This window comes from Phaseolus vulgaris, chromosome 2 (genome assembly GCF_000499845.2).
Source record: "Phaseolus vulgaris cultivar G19833 chromosome 2, P. vulgaris v2.0, whole genome shotgun sequence".
NCBI lineage: Eukaryota > Viridiplantae > Streptophyta > Magnoliopsida > Fabales > Fabaceae > Phaseolus > Phaseolus vulgaris.
Genome location: NC_023758.2, coordinates 23,265,393 through 23,281,444, shown reverse-complemented (window position 1 = coordinate 23,281,444; position 16,052 = coordinate 23,265,393). Strand labels below are relative to the sequence as shown.

At 31.7% G+C, this 16,052-nt stretch overlaps 2 protein-coding genes across 3 annotated transcripts in view; one reads left to right on the top strand and one right to left on the bottom strand.

Annotated features, from left to right (window-relative positions):
- Window positions 1-4,277, top strand: part of LOC137810968 (uncharacterized) — a 34,561-nt gene extending 30,284 nt beyond the window's left edge. For both annotated transcript variants that reach the window (XM_068612487.1, XM_068612486.1), the window contains exons 29-35: window positions 20-310; window positions 393-884; window positions 1,408-1,839; window positions 2,007-2,285; window positions 2,445-2,993; window positions 3,096-3,305; window positions 3,881-4,277. In XM_068612487.1, coding sequence (XP_068468588.1) covers window positions 20-310; window positions 393-884; window positions 1,408-1,839; window positions 2,007-2,285; window positions 2,445-2,993; window positions 3,096-3,305; window positions 3,881-4,000 — 2,373 coding nt within the window. In that variant the 3' untranslated portion in view covers window positions 4,001-4,277. The remainder of the gene's footprint in view (window positions 1-19; window positions 311-392; window positions 885-1,407; window positions 1,840-2,006; window positions 2,286-2,444; window positions 2,994-3,095; window positions 3,306-3,880) is intronic.
- A 2,704-nt stretch (window positions 4,278-6,981) lies between these two features.
- LOC137810967 (uncharacterized) lies at window positions 6,982-8,834 on the bottom strand. The gene is made up of 3 exons (XM_068612485.1): window positions 8,679-8,834; window positions 8,228-8,574; window positions 6,982-7,763 (listed from the first exon to the last, which is right to left on the bottom strand). The coding sequence occupies exons 1-3, from the start codon at window positions 8,728-8,730 to the stop codon at window positions 7,272-7,274; spliced, it is 891 nt and encodes a 296-aa protein (XP_068468586.1). The 5' UTR covers window positions 8,731-8,834; the 3' UTR covers window positions 6,982-7,271.
- Between the last annotated feature and the right edge of the window lie 7,218 nt (window positions 8,835-16,052).

Below are 16,052 nucleotides of genomic sequence, written 5' to 3'. Positions count from 1 at the left end.
TGTCATCGACTTCAAATAGGCTTACAGAGAAACTCATGAAGAGATTTGGTTGGAATATGCTGTCAGCTGCTTTTTGCAAGGTATAAAATTTGGTGTGTCCAATTCAAGAAGCCATCTTGCTCGTGTGCTTTATCTTCTTAGCTTTGATACTTCTAATGAGCCTGTTGGAAGGGCATTTGATAAGTACTATGAACAAATACCACATTGGGTTTGGCTCTCTTGGATTCCACAGCTCTTACTCTCTCTTCAGAGGACCGAAGCTCCTCACTGTAAACTTGTGCTTTTGAAGATTGCAACGTTGTATCCTCAGGTGAGTGTTTGCATATTTGCATCTGTTTATTGCAAATTATGTAGATCCTAAATTATCATGAGTTTCTTCTCCTGAATTTCAGGCTTTATATTATTGGTTGCGCACATACTTACTGGAACGACGTGATGTTGCCAATAAATCGGAACTTGGAAGGATTGCAATGGCTCAACAAAGATCACAACAGAGTGTTTCTGGTACTAGTACTGGTTCTCTTGGTGGGTTGGCTGATGGAAATGCAAGAGGAGTACAGGGTCCAGGTGGGAGTAACTTGCCAACTGATATTCAAGCTCACCAAGGCTCCCAGCCTTCAGGTGGAATTGGATCTCATGATGGTGGAAACTCACATGGGCAAGAACCTGAAAGGTCTACAAGTGCAGAGAGCAGCATGCACAATGGAAATGACCAGCCTTTGCAGCAAGGCTCTGCAAACCTCAATGAAGGTGGTCAAAATACTTTAAGACGTGCTGCTGGTGCTTTAGGTTTTGTGGCTTCAGCTGCCAGTGCTTTTGATGCTGCAAAAGATATAATGGAGGCTCTTAGGGGCAAGCATGCTAATTTGGCTAGTGAACTCGAGGTCATCATCTTCCAGACATTTTAATTTGCTTTACTTTGTTAAAAATTAATACTATTCAACCTCACCATATTCATTCACCCTTTCTCCCTGTTGCATGTGTAAAAGTTCTGCTCTTGGCGTCATAATTAAATTAAACCATTGCTGCTAGCACTTAGGAATAACAATGAGATAATTGTATACATTTGTTGAATGGAGCTATGAATCAATGTAGCAAAGTAAACATGAAAGGACTTTGAATCAATGGACAAAGGCGCATGAAAAAGAACAGTAGATGTTTTATATAAACTTGGAGAGATGTTTTATATAAACTTGGATTTGTAGCCAAATTGTCTACTTGTGTTGTACTTCTTGACAGCTCATCTTTCATGTTTTATGTGGATTGAACTAGCACAAAAGTTAAAATGATTTGTATATAACTATGTTGTGAATTCTGCCAGTGCATCTGATGAAAATAAATTCCGGGTCATGTGTTCCCTAAACTAGAAGTTACGTGGATTATTATAACAGAACCTTTATTTCGCAGATCCTGCTAACAGAAATTGGTTCAAGGTTTGTCACTCTTCCTGAAGAGAGACTTTTGGCAGTGGTTAATGCTTTGCTTCACCGCTGCTATAAATATCCAACTGCTACAACTGCTGAAGTTCCTCAGTCTCTCAAGAAAGAGCTCTCTGGCGTTTGTAGAGCTTGCTTTTCTGCTGACGCTGTAAATAAGCATGTTGATTTTGTGAGGGAGTACAAACAGGATTTTGAACGAGATCTTGATCCAGAAAGCACTGCTACATTTCCATCTACCCTCTCTCAACTGACTGAGCGTTTGAAACACTGGAAAAATGTTCTTCAAAGCAATGTTGAGGATCGGTTTCCAGCAGTATTAAAGCTGGAAGAAGAAAGCAAGGTATTGCGGGACTTCCATGTTATTGATGTTGAAGTTCCAGGACAATATTTCACTGATCAGGTAACTGCTTCTGATTTTTTTTTTCAAAAATGCCAAAATTTTAATGTATGTGTGTGTGCCCCCTACAATATATTACAGTATTGATATTCATTAAACTGGCCCTGAGTTTACCTGCGGGAGTATTTGGTGCATCCCATGCTGATTCTTAGTTGTTTATTCTGTTCCAGGAAATTGCACCAGATCATACTGTTAAGCTGGATAGGGTTGCTGCAGATATTCCAATTGTGCGGAGGCATGGGAGCAGTTTTCGCCGTTTGACTCTAATTGGCTCTGATGGTTCCCAACGTCATTTTATTGTTCAGACATCTTTGACTCCCAATGCTAGAAGTGATGAGCGCATACTGCAGCTTTTCCGTGTGATGAACCAAATGTTTGAGAAGCACAAGGAATCAAGACGCCGTCACATATGCATTCACACACCAATAATTATACCTGTTTGGTCTCAGGTTAAATTAATTTTCCTAGTACATTATTGTATCTTTTCACCTTTTTTAATATTGATGGAACCATGGCCTTGATTGCAATCAAGACTACCGAGACTGCAAATGAAACTTTTACCTACTTAAAACTATTGTCGAATTTTACTTGAATCTTTGTATGGACAGGTTCGCATGGTGGAAGATGATTTGATGTATAGTACTTTCCTTGAGGTCTATGAGAATCATTGTGCAAGGAATGACCGTGAGGCAGATCTTCCGATAACCTATTTCAAGGAGCAGTTGAACCAAGCTATCTCAGGCCAAATATCACCAGAAGCTGTTGTCGATCTTCGTCTGCAAGCCTATAATGAGATAACGAAAAACCTTGTTAATGACAACATCTTTTCACAATACATGTATAAAACTCTACCTAGCGGCAACCATAGTTGGGCTTTCAAGAAGCAGTTTGCCGTCCAGTTAGCCCTTTCAAGTTTCATGTCCTTTATGCTACAAATTGGTGGGAGGTCTCCGAATAAGATTTTGTTTGCAAAGAACACTGGAAAAATTTTCCAAACTGATTTTCATCCTGCGTATGATGCAAATGGGTTGATTGAGTTTAATGAACCAGTTCCATTTAGACTGACAAGGAATATGCAAGCCTTCTTCTCCCATGGTGTGGAAGGCCTAATTGTATCTTCAATGTGTGCAGCTGCGCAGGCTGTGGCTTCACCTAAGGTGAGCACTGAACGTGCATCCATACACTCGAATGCTCTTAAATATTTTCATGTTACTTCAATGCAACACTACCAATTGATTTGTTTTTTATTGGTATTACAGCAAAGTCAGCACCTGTGGCATCATCTAGCAATGTTTTTCCGTGATGAGCTACTGTCTTGGTCTTGGAGAAGACCGCTTGGGATGCCCATGGCCCCTATGGCTGCAGGTGGTACTATGAGCCCCGTTGACTTCAAACAGAAAGTTGTCACAAATGTGGAACATGTTATTACAAGGGTTAAGGGAATCGCTCCTCAAAATTTTTCTGAAGAGGTAGTAAGCAACTAAACAAAATTGCGTTCCCTTCTTAGTTTTCCGAAACTATCTATCCTTTGATTTAATTTATTTGGAAGTTCCACTGTCAGGTTTTCTTTTTAATTGTTGATGGAACTAGGAGATAAGTTCTTATCTAACAAATTTCGTATTTTACGGGTTACCTACCAAAAATAAAGCAATCCATTTTTATCCTTTTGGACATGTTTCTGGATTTAATAATTACTAAGACAAACGAAAGAAAAGGGCCAAGGGTTTTTTGCATTTCTGTTTTCTCTGTTGGCACCACTCATTATCACTAATTGCAAGTTTCTGCATCCTGCTAATTTCCTTCCACTTTTAGTCATCATTGATACTAGTTCCTTTTATTTTCTTCCTTTTCAAATTTCCCATTCCCTTATTTATCAGTAAGTTTGCCAGTTCATATTTTTTACAACATTTGATGCTCTGGCACATAGTATATAAAATGCTTTTTGAGAATGTTGACTATATCTGTCTCAAGTTTCTCCCTATTCAATCTTGTTATGCTGCCTGCTATTTTAGTCCATAGTATTCACGTTTTTTATTTTATATAGGAGGAGAATGTTATGGATCCACCACAACCTGTTCAGAGGGGTGTTACTGAGTTGGTTGAAGCTGCCTTGAACCCTAGGAACTTGTGCATGATGGATCCAACGTGGCATCCCTGGTTCTAAGTTCTGATGGCAGTCTTTTCTTGAAAAGTATTTAACAGCTTTGTAAATATGTGTACATATTCCAGCTATGTAGAGCAGTGATAATTATTATGTTGAACCCAATTGTTAAATCACTATATTGGGTCTCATTTTTCTTCTGCTGTAGGTTAGAGCGATACACAGTAGAGTATTAGTTACAGGAGCATGACAAGGTACCCACATATTATTTAGCGGTCATTGATTTGTGGAAGACATTTGTATACATATCTGAATCATGAGTAAATCACAGTTTTTAAAAGGTGTTCAGAGTTAACCTGTTACTCTTATTATTTAGCTATATATTATAAAAATTTGAATAATTAATACTTACAATCTAAACTCAATAGATAACTTTAAAATTTACATTCAATGATAGGGATTTTATCTATCAAATGAGTTTTATTTTTGAATTAAACTTACAAAACTCGCATGATTTGTATAAGAACAGCCAAAATACATTGTGAATTGCAATAGCTAGAGTGCAATGAGTTCACTTCAGTAAGAATTCAAGTTTTTACTCAAGGTTGGAATATGTATCGTATATTACCTTTTCTTCACATAATGTGATATCATTTAATGCAAGTTATGAAGGAATAACTTGACTAAGAATACTACTTGGGTATTGTTTGGTTAAAATGACGTTTGATGTATAAATAGCAGTTTTTCGTAAGAGTAACGTTTGATGAATTATGTTGATAGATATATTGTTAAAAATATTTTTCAATTAGTTGTTAATTAATATCTAATTTAAAAAAATATGATTAAAGTGAGATTTGTACAAGATGTTTTTTTATAGTGGTTCGCCTAACAATCCTTCACTATTATACTAATGTTACAAAGATAAAAAAAAAATAGTATTCTTTGAACTCTATCACTCCTAGGTAAATCCTAAACATTCTTAACACCTGACCATTTTAACACAGTATGCAAACCTCAACTACTTGGATCATGTTGGGTTTAAAGTATATTCTTAGCTAGATTTTAACATGTGTTCTTATTCACGTTTTTAGACCCAAACATGTGTTCTAATGATACAATAAACTCTCTTCAACTTCTCACTACTTAGTCTATGTAACTTAGATCATTAGTGAAGTTAATCTGTTATAACATAGGTTTTTTTGTTTAATATCTACACTTATTCATGACTCACATATCATCTCATATTTATGACATCAAAATCACACATCGTAACATGTCATTCTTATTCATGTTATATGCATACATTACAATTCACTTAAATTATAGCAATAAGTCACTAAAATATACAATTCAATAATCTCTACATATGAACATACATATACATAACACGCATACACAGATAAATTACAAAAAATCACTTGAATAAAGACATTAGACAATATTTTAGCTTGAGTTAAAATAGTTTCATTGGACTATTAGAAGATACACTCACTAGAGGTATGTGATGATACCTCCACTTAAGCGGGTTTGCTTTAGGTGAACAAGGATATCAAATGAAGCACTCATTATAGTGATTTTGATGATACCTCCACTTAAGTTTGTGTGCTAAGTGAAAATATCAAACAAAGCACTTGGCATGACTTAGATGATGAGTATCAGACAAAACACTTGTTAGAGTAATTCAAACGATACTTTCACTTAGCGACTCAAACAATATTCTCATTGAGCGACTCAAGCAAAACCTCATGTGCCTACACACATAAACCCTTGAATCAAAAACATTTCTATCCCACTTCGTAAATTTTATCCTTCTAAGTAGTGTACTGAATTTGCTTTACTTTTAAGACTAAAGAATATGAAGACTTTCATAGGTTGATAAAGAAAAATTATAGTTCAACATGTTAAGTAATAACTCCATAATTAAGGAATAACTAAAGAACGCTTGATTCACAATTCACCTTAGATTATACATACAATGCAAAACATCAAACTCACATGCAACATAAGTTTCATTGATTCTACAAACAATGAAAGTCATTTGAGCTCTTTTGACTCACATGTAACACTAGACTTCTCTACAAGACCTTCACACAGAAAACTCTAATTAAAAGTTTACTCTTATAATCGTCTAAAGTAGTTTCTCTTACCTAAATTTTCACACTCTTAATAAATTTCTAACTTAAGCACGAAGAACTCCCTTAGAAGCTTTGAGGATAAAATGTTTAACTAAAAAGATTCCTAAGTCCTTTAGCTAGTGTAGGAAAAAAATGTAGATAGAAAACAAGGGGTAAAAGCTTAGAAGAAAAATGAGAAGATTTACACGGCGAGAGAATAAAACTAAGGAAATAATCTTACATTATTAAAAAAAAAAAGAGTACATTATTCTATATAATGTTTTATATGAAAAGAATGTTAAAATAATAAAACGTAATATGAAAAAAAATTAAAAATAATTATCGAAAACTATAAAAGTTAATATTTTTGTCCATAAAGTTTAACTATCACTATAAAAAAATCATTAAATAAAAATTAATTTTAAAAACTAAAATAATTAGTTACAATTTAATAAAATAAAAATTATTTCATAAACTACAAAATTATTGGTATTTAAAGTAGTTTCTATTATTAATAAAATTTTATAAAATAGTTTATAAATTAATATTTAACTTAATGTCAATATTTTAGCTACTTACTACTTTATATTTTAAATTAGTCTCTATTAATCTTTTATAGACTAATTAGAAACTAAAATATTAGTACCTAAAACTTGATAGTTAATTTATACCAATAACTTTTTAGTCTCTAAAATAGTATCTAATTTAGTAAATATAGTGACTAAATATTTTTAGTCTCTAAATTTTTAGTTTTTATTTATTGTAATATTAAAAAAAAAATAGATGTCTTAATATAATATTTGAAATGAATCAATTCACCATCCACTTTATTTTTGGACAAAAATAACAACTCTTAATATTATAATTTTAATAATTTTTTATATTATTTTACTATAAATTTACCTTTTATTGAAATTATCACATCAAAAGGAATTGAAAACAACTTCTCGATTATTATTTTTTTCATTTGATTTAAAAAAACACTTTTTTTTCAAATAGTGATATAGTATCACAAATGAATTGATTAAGTTGAATTTGAGAATATGAAGCTTCTGGTTTTGACCACTAAATTGTGGTCACTCGCTTCTCTATTTCCCAGAACAAAATCGAAAGAATAGTCCATCAAAACAACAAGAACCAAAATAAACGTTTCTCGCCCTCCTACAAATGTCATTCACATTGTAGCATTTCACCAATATGCCAAAAAGTTCATCCAAGAATCATAAAGAAGATTTTACCTCCTCTTCTTCTTCTTCATCATAAAAGCGCAAGTGTTTCCCTTTTGGGGTTGGTAATCCTTTCAAACACAATATGTTAGGTTGTGAAGAAGCATTCTGAGCACAGTTCTCTTCAACCTCCTCTTTCACAATCTCATCATCACTGTTGTATACAAACCTTGTGTGCTTACCTTCAAACTTGGGAGGTATCCTTTCATTCATGTTAATCTTGTTCAAAACTTCACACAGTCCTTCAATGTCCTCAATATAATCTTCTTTATCTTCACCTATTTTCTCCTCTTCTTCATCATGGATGCTTGCATTGGCCTGCATTGACCAGATAGAACCATCATCATCCTCTGTGAAGGAGCTACTAACCAAATCAGAAAAACGTTCTTCTGGTGAATTCGAATCTGGAGATTTGTCTGAGAAGTCAAGTAAAAGGGCCCTGCTTATCACACTCTTTTCAGATTCAAAATTCTCTTGATTCACCACCTACCACCAAAATTATGACACAAGATTAATTATGAAGGATCAAAGTAATTTTTTATTTTAATCTATAAATGTCCCCTTGTTTCTGTCATGTCTCTTACTCTTAAAATTTTGTCGAGGAAACATTCGAATTTTTTCTTTATTTTCTACAAATATGTAAAAATAAAAAACCAAAATTGATAATAAAGTCACATATTTGCATTTTAAAAATAAAACAAGAAATACAAATAAAACAACAAAAAGCCAAGCTGTCCGGCACTCCTTGGAATACACTTTTTTCAATCATAGGTTTAACATGTTTGATTTAGATTTATTTTAGAAAAAGAAATCTTGGTCACATTCGGAAATGAAGTTTTAAATCTTTGAAAATAATTCCAACCAAACCAATGTTTATCGGTTATCTTGTCTATTGAGTTGTATAAGAAAACATATTCTTGGCATTTTTCTTTGGTAAAGAGTCTACGAACCTGAGGAACTACCGGTTGTTGGGAAACATGAGAAGGGGTGACCGAAGACAAACCAGAAAGATTCATGGGCATGGGTGCAAGAAGTTCCGAGCTTTCAAGGGAGAACATGGAAACCTCAACTTCCTCTTCCACTTTAAGCAAAAGGGTCTTCACTTGACCCCTCAGCAAGTCTTCCCCTGACCCTGGCGTGTTCTTCATTCTGCTTCCTCTCTGCTTCGTCAATGGAGTATCAAGAATTACCCCATTGGCGAGCCCCACGATCGGGGAATCGTTTGTTATGTCTATTAATGCAGATGGATCCCATTCTTGCCCCCTTGATTTTGAAGCTGACATGTTCTTTCCAGAACCTTCGGAAAAGAAAGAAACGAATGAATGGTATCATTTTAGTTGAGTTTAGAGAAAGAAAAATGAAAAAAATAAACAGCCAGAGAAAGAAGAAAAAATCACTCACTGGAAACTGCGGTGGAGGCGTCATTGGAGGCGGCAAAGTAATGTGTCTCCATTGAAAATGAAACTTAATAATACCCTAATAATGTCAATTGTTAAAGCTTTGCAGAGAAGAAAGTAGTGGTGTAAGGTTTATAAAAGAAAAAACAGAATGAATATTATGGTTAACGCATACTCGTCTTTTCCGAAAAGGAAGTAGCCGTTAGTTTCTGCCTTTTAGATTTATGGGCCTTTATTGGGCTAATATTGGGGTCTAGTATGGTCTATGGCAAATTCTTCTTGACTGTTTCTCTTCGGCAGCAGATTATTTCAAACCTCCACTCAGTATAAAATTTAAAATTGTTCAAATTGTTTTATGTTTGTCTTACGGATGAAACAATCAAGAAGTGATTATTATGATTATGGATTACAAAATCTCTGAAATGAGGTCAATTAGTTCCAGATATTTGCATTAAAAGGTCATTTAAGTTGTTTAATTAAGTTTTCAGATCGTCATACATGAATTCCAAACTTTCATATCAAGAATTAAGTGATTTAGTTTATGGATATATATTGCGTGATTTCACTTAGGGATATGGATATTTAGAATAGAAATAACACTTTTGGATATGTAAATTTGAAAGTCACAACTTTCATGAAAATTCATCTTCTTCGATGAGCACTGCGTATCACAACCCACCAACACCGTCTTCCATGATGCACAACAGATTTTTCATATAATTGTATTGGGTACAGGTTTAAAATGATCTGATGTAGGGAAAAACAATCATCGTTCCTCCACCATATCAATTATAACCTAGATCTTATTCTTCAAATCAAGAAAATCTTCTGTAAAATAACCTTAAATAAAAAGTTGATACAAATAAAAAAAAATACTTTCAGAACTTTTTTCAGAATACATTTTTTGGATTTGAATTTTCATAATATATTTTTGAATTTCAGAAATCCTTTTCTAAAATATATTTTCAGATTGCATTTCGATTTTTTTTAAATATATTTTATACATTTCAAATTTACTTTTCGAAAATGAAATTTTGATTTTCAAATTGTATTTTATGAATTTTGGACTTTCAATCCGAAATAAAAGGTAATTTTGAAATTTTTAAAATATAATAGAGTGCAAGTTCGAGCACTAAGAATTTGCCCCCATATTTTTATAACATTAAAACACTGTAAATTCGGAAGAAATTGGCTTAGCAAAATAAATTAAAAATATATGCGGTTTCTTATTAAAGTGCGATAAAAATATTTTAAAAAATCATTCAAAATTTAAAGTTCTCTTCCTCTTTATATTTTATTTCCATTCAAATGAAGATTAAAATAAAGACATTAGTGTGAATAAATAGTTTCTAGAAGAAAGGCAATGATTGACAAAAAGTGTTTGATTAGAGCAGCAAAGGGTGTTGTAATTAGTTACATGTCCAACCAATTATGTTTTCTTTTATCTATAAAATTCATATTAAAAAAATTACTTAAAATGATTGAATCCAATAACACTTCAACCAAAGATCTACTTATTTGATTGCCACCAGAAGATCATGTTCAATTTTTATTCCAAATCTCTTCAAAAACATAAAGAAAAAACTTCTCTATGCATTATTTGATTTTGGTAGATAAGTTATTCCTTTGTTCTTTTCTAATTCCCTCTGGTCTTTCTTCTTACATACTCTATTATAAAAAGGCTCAGCTTCTAACTCCATTAATTGGAGTTCACATCAAAGTATTGCACTTTTACCTAATTATTCCTCTATCAATATTGTGAATCTGTGACTTTTGCCACCCAAACATAACCACATGTGCAATAATACCTACCACCTATCAATCATAGCAACAGCCAAAATTAGGTTTGCATATTTGATTCTACTTGTTTTTGTATTAGAAAGTAAAAAATCATAAAACCTCACACACAACACATCTATGAGTTTTCTAGAACAAGTTTTCAAAACGTGATTGTTTTATTCTCTTATTTTAAGTGTGGTGTTCTCTTTCTCTTCTTCATTTAAAATTGTGTTGGTGCAGCAACGGCACCAGTGGGTGACGAACAGAGCAATTTGGTCATTTCGCCTAACTAGGATGTAGGTTAAAAAGGGGAGGGTGCAGAAAGTAATTCTATTTGTAAACCAACACTGATTGTGCGTGGGCCATGTTGGCCCGTATATGTGCTCTAATATTGAGTCAAATTTTCATTTTAATTATGAATTAATGTAAGGCAGTTTAACTGATTTATTTTTATCTTTTTTTTGATTTTTTTTTTCCATATACATCTTTGAAAAGTTAAAGAAAAAGTAAAGTAAAAAAATAAAAACCATCAAGTAACTTTTATTTATTTTTAATTTTCTTATTTAAAGTTTTAATTTAAAATGACTTTACAAAATAAGGTAAAATTAACCTAATAACAATTTACACATTTGAATGCAGCTTTTAAAAAATAAAGGAATGTAAAAAAAGAAATCATAGTTATTAATTAGAAAAGGGACTATTAGAAGTAGTTAGACATACAATGGCTATTTTAATATATCCGTTATTAGTTAGCTACATATATGCATGTAATATTAATTATGTTTTTAACAATTACAATTGTTTATTTCACTCTTCCAAAAATAATGTTTGAATCCCAATATATGGGAGAATGAATGTAGAGATTGGACATTGATACATGAAAAACGACCTTGGTTTTATTATCACTAAGCCAGCTACTTTTATTGACTTGGCAATATCCAAAGGGCTTTTGGTCAACTTTATCCCATAATTATTATTTTTTATACACGATCCCATCAACACGTTATTATGTAGAAAACATTTGTAAGATAAAAATATTAATTTAATATAAAAATTAATACAATTAACGGATAGTATATAGAAATCGAGTTCAGAAACTTCTTATATATATGTTTTTTAATTCATAATTCATTAAAACGTCTTCTTCTAAAGATAAAATGATTACAGAATTTCAAATTTTAAAACTGATAATAATTTGAATAAGTAAAAAAAGTAATATATTAATAAATTAAATATATTAATATGAGATGGAACACCAAAAGAACATTTTTTAAAAGTCCTTTTTCGATTGGCTTCTTTATTTTCACGTTCTTATTTAGGGGCAGTTAGGATAAGATTTTTTTTTTTTGGAAATTAGCGTTCTTAATTAATTTGAGTACTATTAAAAGGCAATAAAGGGCAAGTCTTTGGTTGCATAAATCTATCTATAATACAAATATAATAGAAAGAGAGGGACTCTCAGTCTAAGTTTTTACACGTGTTAGCACCTCAAATTTTTGCAAAAAAATTTAAAATCATTTAATACCAAAAGTAGTAAAACTTCTAGCAATCAACACAACACACTTCAGCCAACTAAAACGTGTAACATAACACTTTTAAAAATTTACATTTTTCTTTCCCGATCACTCTCTTCTCTTTCAAACTCTAATCCAACCCTTCATCTCAATCTTCCGTCCCCCGTCTCTCCTTTTTCCTTTACTCTTTTTCACCATTTCGGCAACTGCAGAGATATCGTATTTGAGAGCATTTTTGCCTAAAAACATCGTTAGAAATTTGTAGAAATGACGCTTGCTTTTGAAATTTGAAATGAGATTGTTTTTCATTATATATACAGTGTTGTTTAGAGCCATTTTTAATTTCTATTCGGTTTTCTTCTTTTAATTTTCAATGGACGAGGTAATCTTTTATACCGTTTCTTCATCTCATTCTCACATTTCTACTGTGTTTTTTTTTTTAATATTTTTTGTACTTTGTTTGTTATGTTTTTGCATTTTTTAGGATTTTCTGATTAAAGTTGCTTGCTTTATCTTTTTTGCCGATTCTCTTGATCTGTTTTCTCTAGTGTTTTTAACATTTTTGGTTCTCTGTATGTGACACTTTTTTCGTAATTGATGCAGTTTATAAGGTTTTCTAATCAAAGTTTCTTGCTTTTATCTTTTTTGCCGATTCTCTTCATCTCTTTTACCATTATTTCTTTAGTGTTTATCATATTTTTGATTATTTGTTTGTTACGTTTTTCGCATTTTCTAGGGTTTTCCTGATCAAAGTTGCTTGCTTTTATCTTTTCTACTGATTCTCCTAATCTCTTTTACGGTTTTTTTGTCAAGTGTTTTTTATATTTTTCGTTCTCTATTTGCAACGTTTTTCGCATTTTTTTAGGGTTTTCTGATCAAAATTGCTTGCTTTTATCTTTTTTGCCGATTATCTTCATTTCTTTTACGATTTCTTTGCTCCCGTGTTTTTGCCATGTTTGGTGCTATGTTTGTTACGTTTTTTTGCGTTTTTGATGGTTTTCTGATCAAAGTTGCTTACTTTTATCTTTTTGTGCCGATTCTCATTATCTCTTTTACCATTATTTCTTCCGTTTTGACATTTTTGGTGATCTATTTGTTACCTTTTTTAGGGTTTTCTGATCAAAGTTGCTTTTTTTATCTTTTTTTTTTCCGATTCTCTAAATCTCTTTTACGGTTTGTTTTTTACTATGTTTTTTACATTTTTCGTTCTCTGTTTGTTATGTTACAGTGTTATTTAGGGTTTTCTGATCAAAGTAGCTTGCTTTTATTTTTTTTTGTCGATTCTCTTCATTTCTTTTACCATTATTTCTTTAGTGTTTATCATATTTTTGGTTATTTGTTTGTTACGATTTTCGCATTTTTTTTTGGACAAAGTTGCTTGCTTTTATCTTTTCTGCCGATTACCTTAATCTCTTCTAAGGTTTTTGTCAAGTTTTTTTTTATCCTTTTCGTTCTCTGTTTGTTACATTTTTCGGCCCTTTTAGGTTTTTCTGATCAAAGTTGCTTGCTTTTATCTTTTTTGCCGATTCTCCTAATCTCTTTTTCGTTTTTTTTGTCAAGTGTTTTTTATATTTTACGTTCTCTGTTTGTTACGTTTTTCGTGTTTTGTAGGGTTTTCTGATCAAATTTGCTTGCTTTTTATCTTTTCTACCGATTATCTTCATCTCTTTTACGATTTATTTTCTCTCCTGTTTTTGCCATGTTTGGTGCTCTGTTTTTTTACGTTTTTTTGCTTTTTTGATGGTTTTCTGATCAAAGTTGCTTGCTTTTATCGTTTTGTGTTGATTCTCTTTATCTCTTTTACCATTATTTCTTTCGTTTTGACATTTTTGGTGATCTATTTGTTACCTTTTTTAGGGTTTTCTGATCAAAGTTGCTTCTTTTATATTTTTTGCCGATTCTCTAAATCTCTTTTACGGTTTGTTTTCTACTATGTTTTTTACATTTTTCGTTCTCTGTTTGTTACGTTACAGTGTTATTTAGGGTTTTCTGATCAAATTCGCTTGCTTTTATTTTTTTTGTCGATTCTCTTCATTTCTTTTACCATTATTTCTTTAATGCTTATCATATATTTGGTTATTCGTTTGTTACAATTTTCGTATTTTTTAGGTTTTTTTTTGGACAAAGTTGCTTTCTTTTATCTTTTCTGCCGATTCCCTTAATCTCTTCTAAGGTTTTTGTCAAGTGTTATTGATCCTTTTCGTTCTCTGTTTGTTTCATTTTTCTTCTTTTTTCGGATTTTTTTTTATCAAAGTTGCTTGCTTTTATCTTCTTTGCCGATTCTCTTAATCTCTTTTACGATTTCTTTTCTCCTGTATTTTTTACATGTTTGGTGCTCTGTTTGTTACGTTTTTTTTCCGTTTTTTATGGTTTTTTGATCAAAGTTGCTTGCTTTTATCTTTTTGTGCCAATTCTCTTCATCTCTTTAACTATTATTTCTTTTGTGTTGTTATTTTTGGTAATCTATTTGTAACATTTTCTGCATTTTTTAGGGTTTTCTAATCAAAGGTGCTTCTTTTATATTTTCTATCGATTCTCTTCATCTCTTTTACGATTTGTTTTCTCCCGTGTTTTTGACATTTTTGGTGCTATATTTATTATGTTTTTCGCGTTTTTTTATGGTTTTTTGATAAAATATCCTTGCTTTTATCTTTTCGTGTCGATTCTCTTCATATCTTTACCATTATTACTTTCGTGTTGACATTTTTGGTGCTCTATTTGTTAAGTTTTTTCACGTTTTTTATGGTTTTCTGATCAAAGTTGCTTGCTTTTATCTTTTTGTGTCAATTCTCTTCATCTCTTTTACCATTATTTCTTCCATGTTGACATTTTTTGTGATCTATTTGTTATGTTTTTCGCATTTTTTAGGATTTTCTGATCAAAGGTTCTTCTTTTATCTTTTCTATCGATTCTCTTCACCCCTTTAACGATTTGTTTTCTCTTGTGTTTTTGACATTCTTGGTTTTCTGTTTGCTACGTTTTCTCGTTTTTTATGGTTTTATGATCAAAGGTATTTGCTTTTATCTTTTTGTGTCGATTCCCTTAATCTCTTTTACCATTATTTCTTCCGTGTTGACATTTTTGGTGATCTATTTGTTACGTTTTTCGTGTTTTTTAGGGTTTTCTGATCAAAGTTGCGTTTATTATCTTTTCTGCCGATTCTCTTTATCTCTTTTACGGTTAGTTTTGTTCCGTGTTTTTTTACATTTTTCGTTCTCTATCTGTTACGTTACCGTGTTATTTAGGATTTTCTTATCAAAGTTGCTTGCTTTTATCTTTTGTGTCGATTCTCTTAACCTCTTTTAACATTGTTTCTTCAGTGTATGTTACGTTATCGTGCCGATTCTCTTTATCTCTTTTACTGTTTGTTTTCTCCCATGTTTTTAACATTTTTCGTTCTCTGTCTGTTACGTTCTCTTCATCTCTTTTTGCATTATTTCTCCAGTGTTTATCATTTTTTTTTGGTTATCTGTTTGTTACGTTTTTCGAATTTTAAAGGGTTTTCTGATCAAAGATGCTTTCTTATATCTTTTCTTCCGATCCTCTTCATCTCTTTTACTATCTGTTTTCTCCCGTGTTTTTGACATTTTTGGTGCTCTGTTTGTTACGTTTTTGTGTTTTTTATGGTTTTCTGATCAAAGTTTCTTACTTTTATATTTTTGTGCCGATTATCTTCATCTCTTTTACCATTATTTCTTTCGCGTTGACATTTTTGGTGATATATTTGTTACGTTTTTCGCATTTTTCAGGGTTTCTGGTCAATGGTGCTTCTTTTATCCTTTTTGCTGATTCACTTCATCAATTTTTCGATTTATTTTCTTCCGTGTTTTTGACATTATTGGTGCTCGGTTTGTTTTGTTTTTCGTGTTTTTTTATTGTTTTCAATCAAATTTGCTTGCTTTTATCTTTTTGTGCCGATGCTCTTCATCTATTTTACCCATATTTTTTTCTTTGTTTACATTTTTGGTGATATATTTGTTATTTTTTTAGGGTTTTATGATAAAAGTTGCTTCTTTTATCTCTTCTGTTGATTCTCTTCATGTCTTTTATGATTTGTGTTCTCCCGTGTTTTTTACATCTTACGT

What these genes read in the sequence shown, in the direction of transcription:
- LOC137810967 (XM_068612485.1), bottom strand. Translation starts at nt 8,730, where the DNA reads ATGGAGACACATTACTTTGCCGCCTCCAATGACGCCTCCACCGCAGTT. An exon ending in CGCCTCCACCGCAGTTTCCA is followed by an intron (nt 8,575 to 8,678) that starts GTGAGTGATTTT and finishes TCTTTTCCGAAG; the next exon opens with GTTCTGGAAAGAACATGTCA. An exon ending in AACAACCGGTAGTTCCTCAG is followed by an intron (nt 7,764 to 8,227) that starts GTTCGTAGACTC and finishes TTTTGGTGGTAG; the next exon opens with GTGGTGAATCAAGAGAATTT.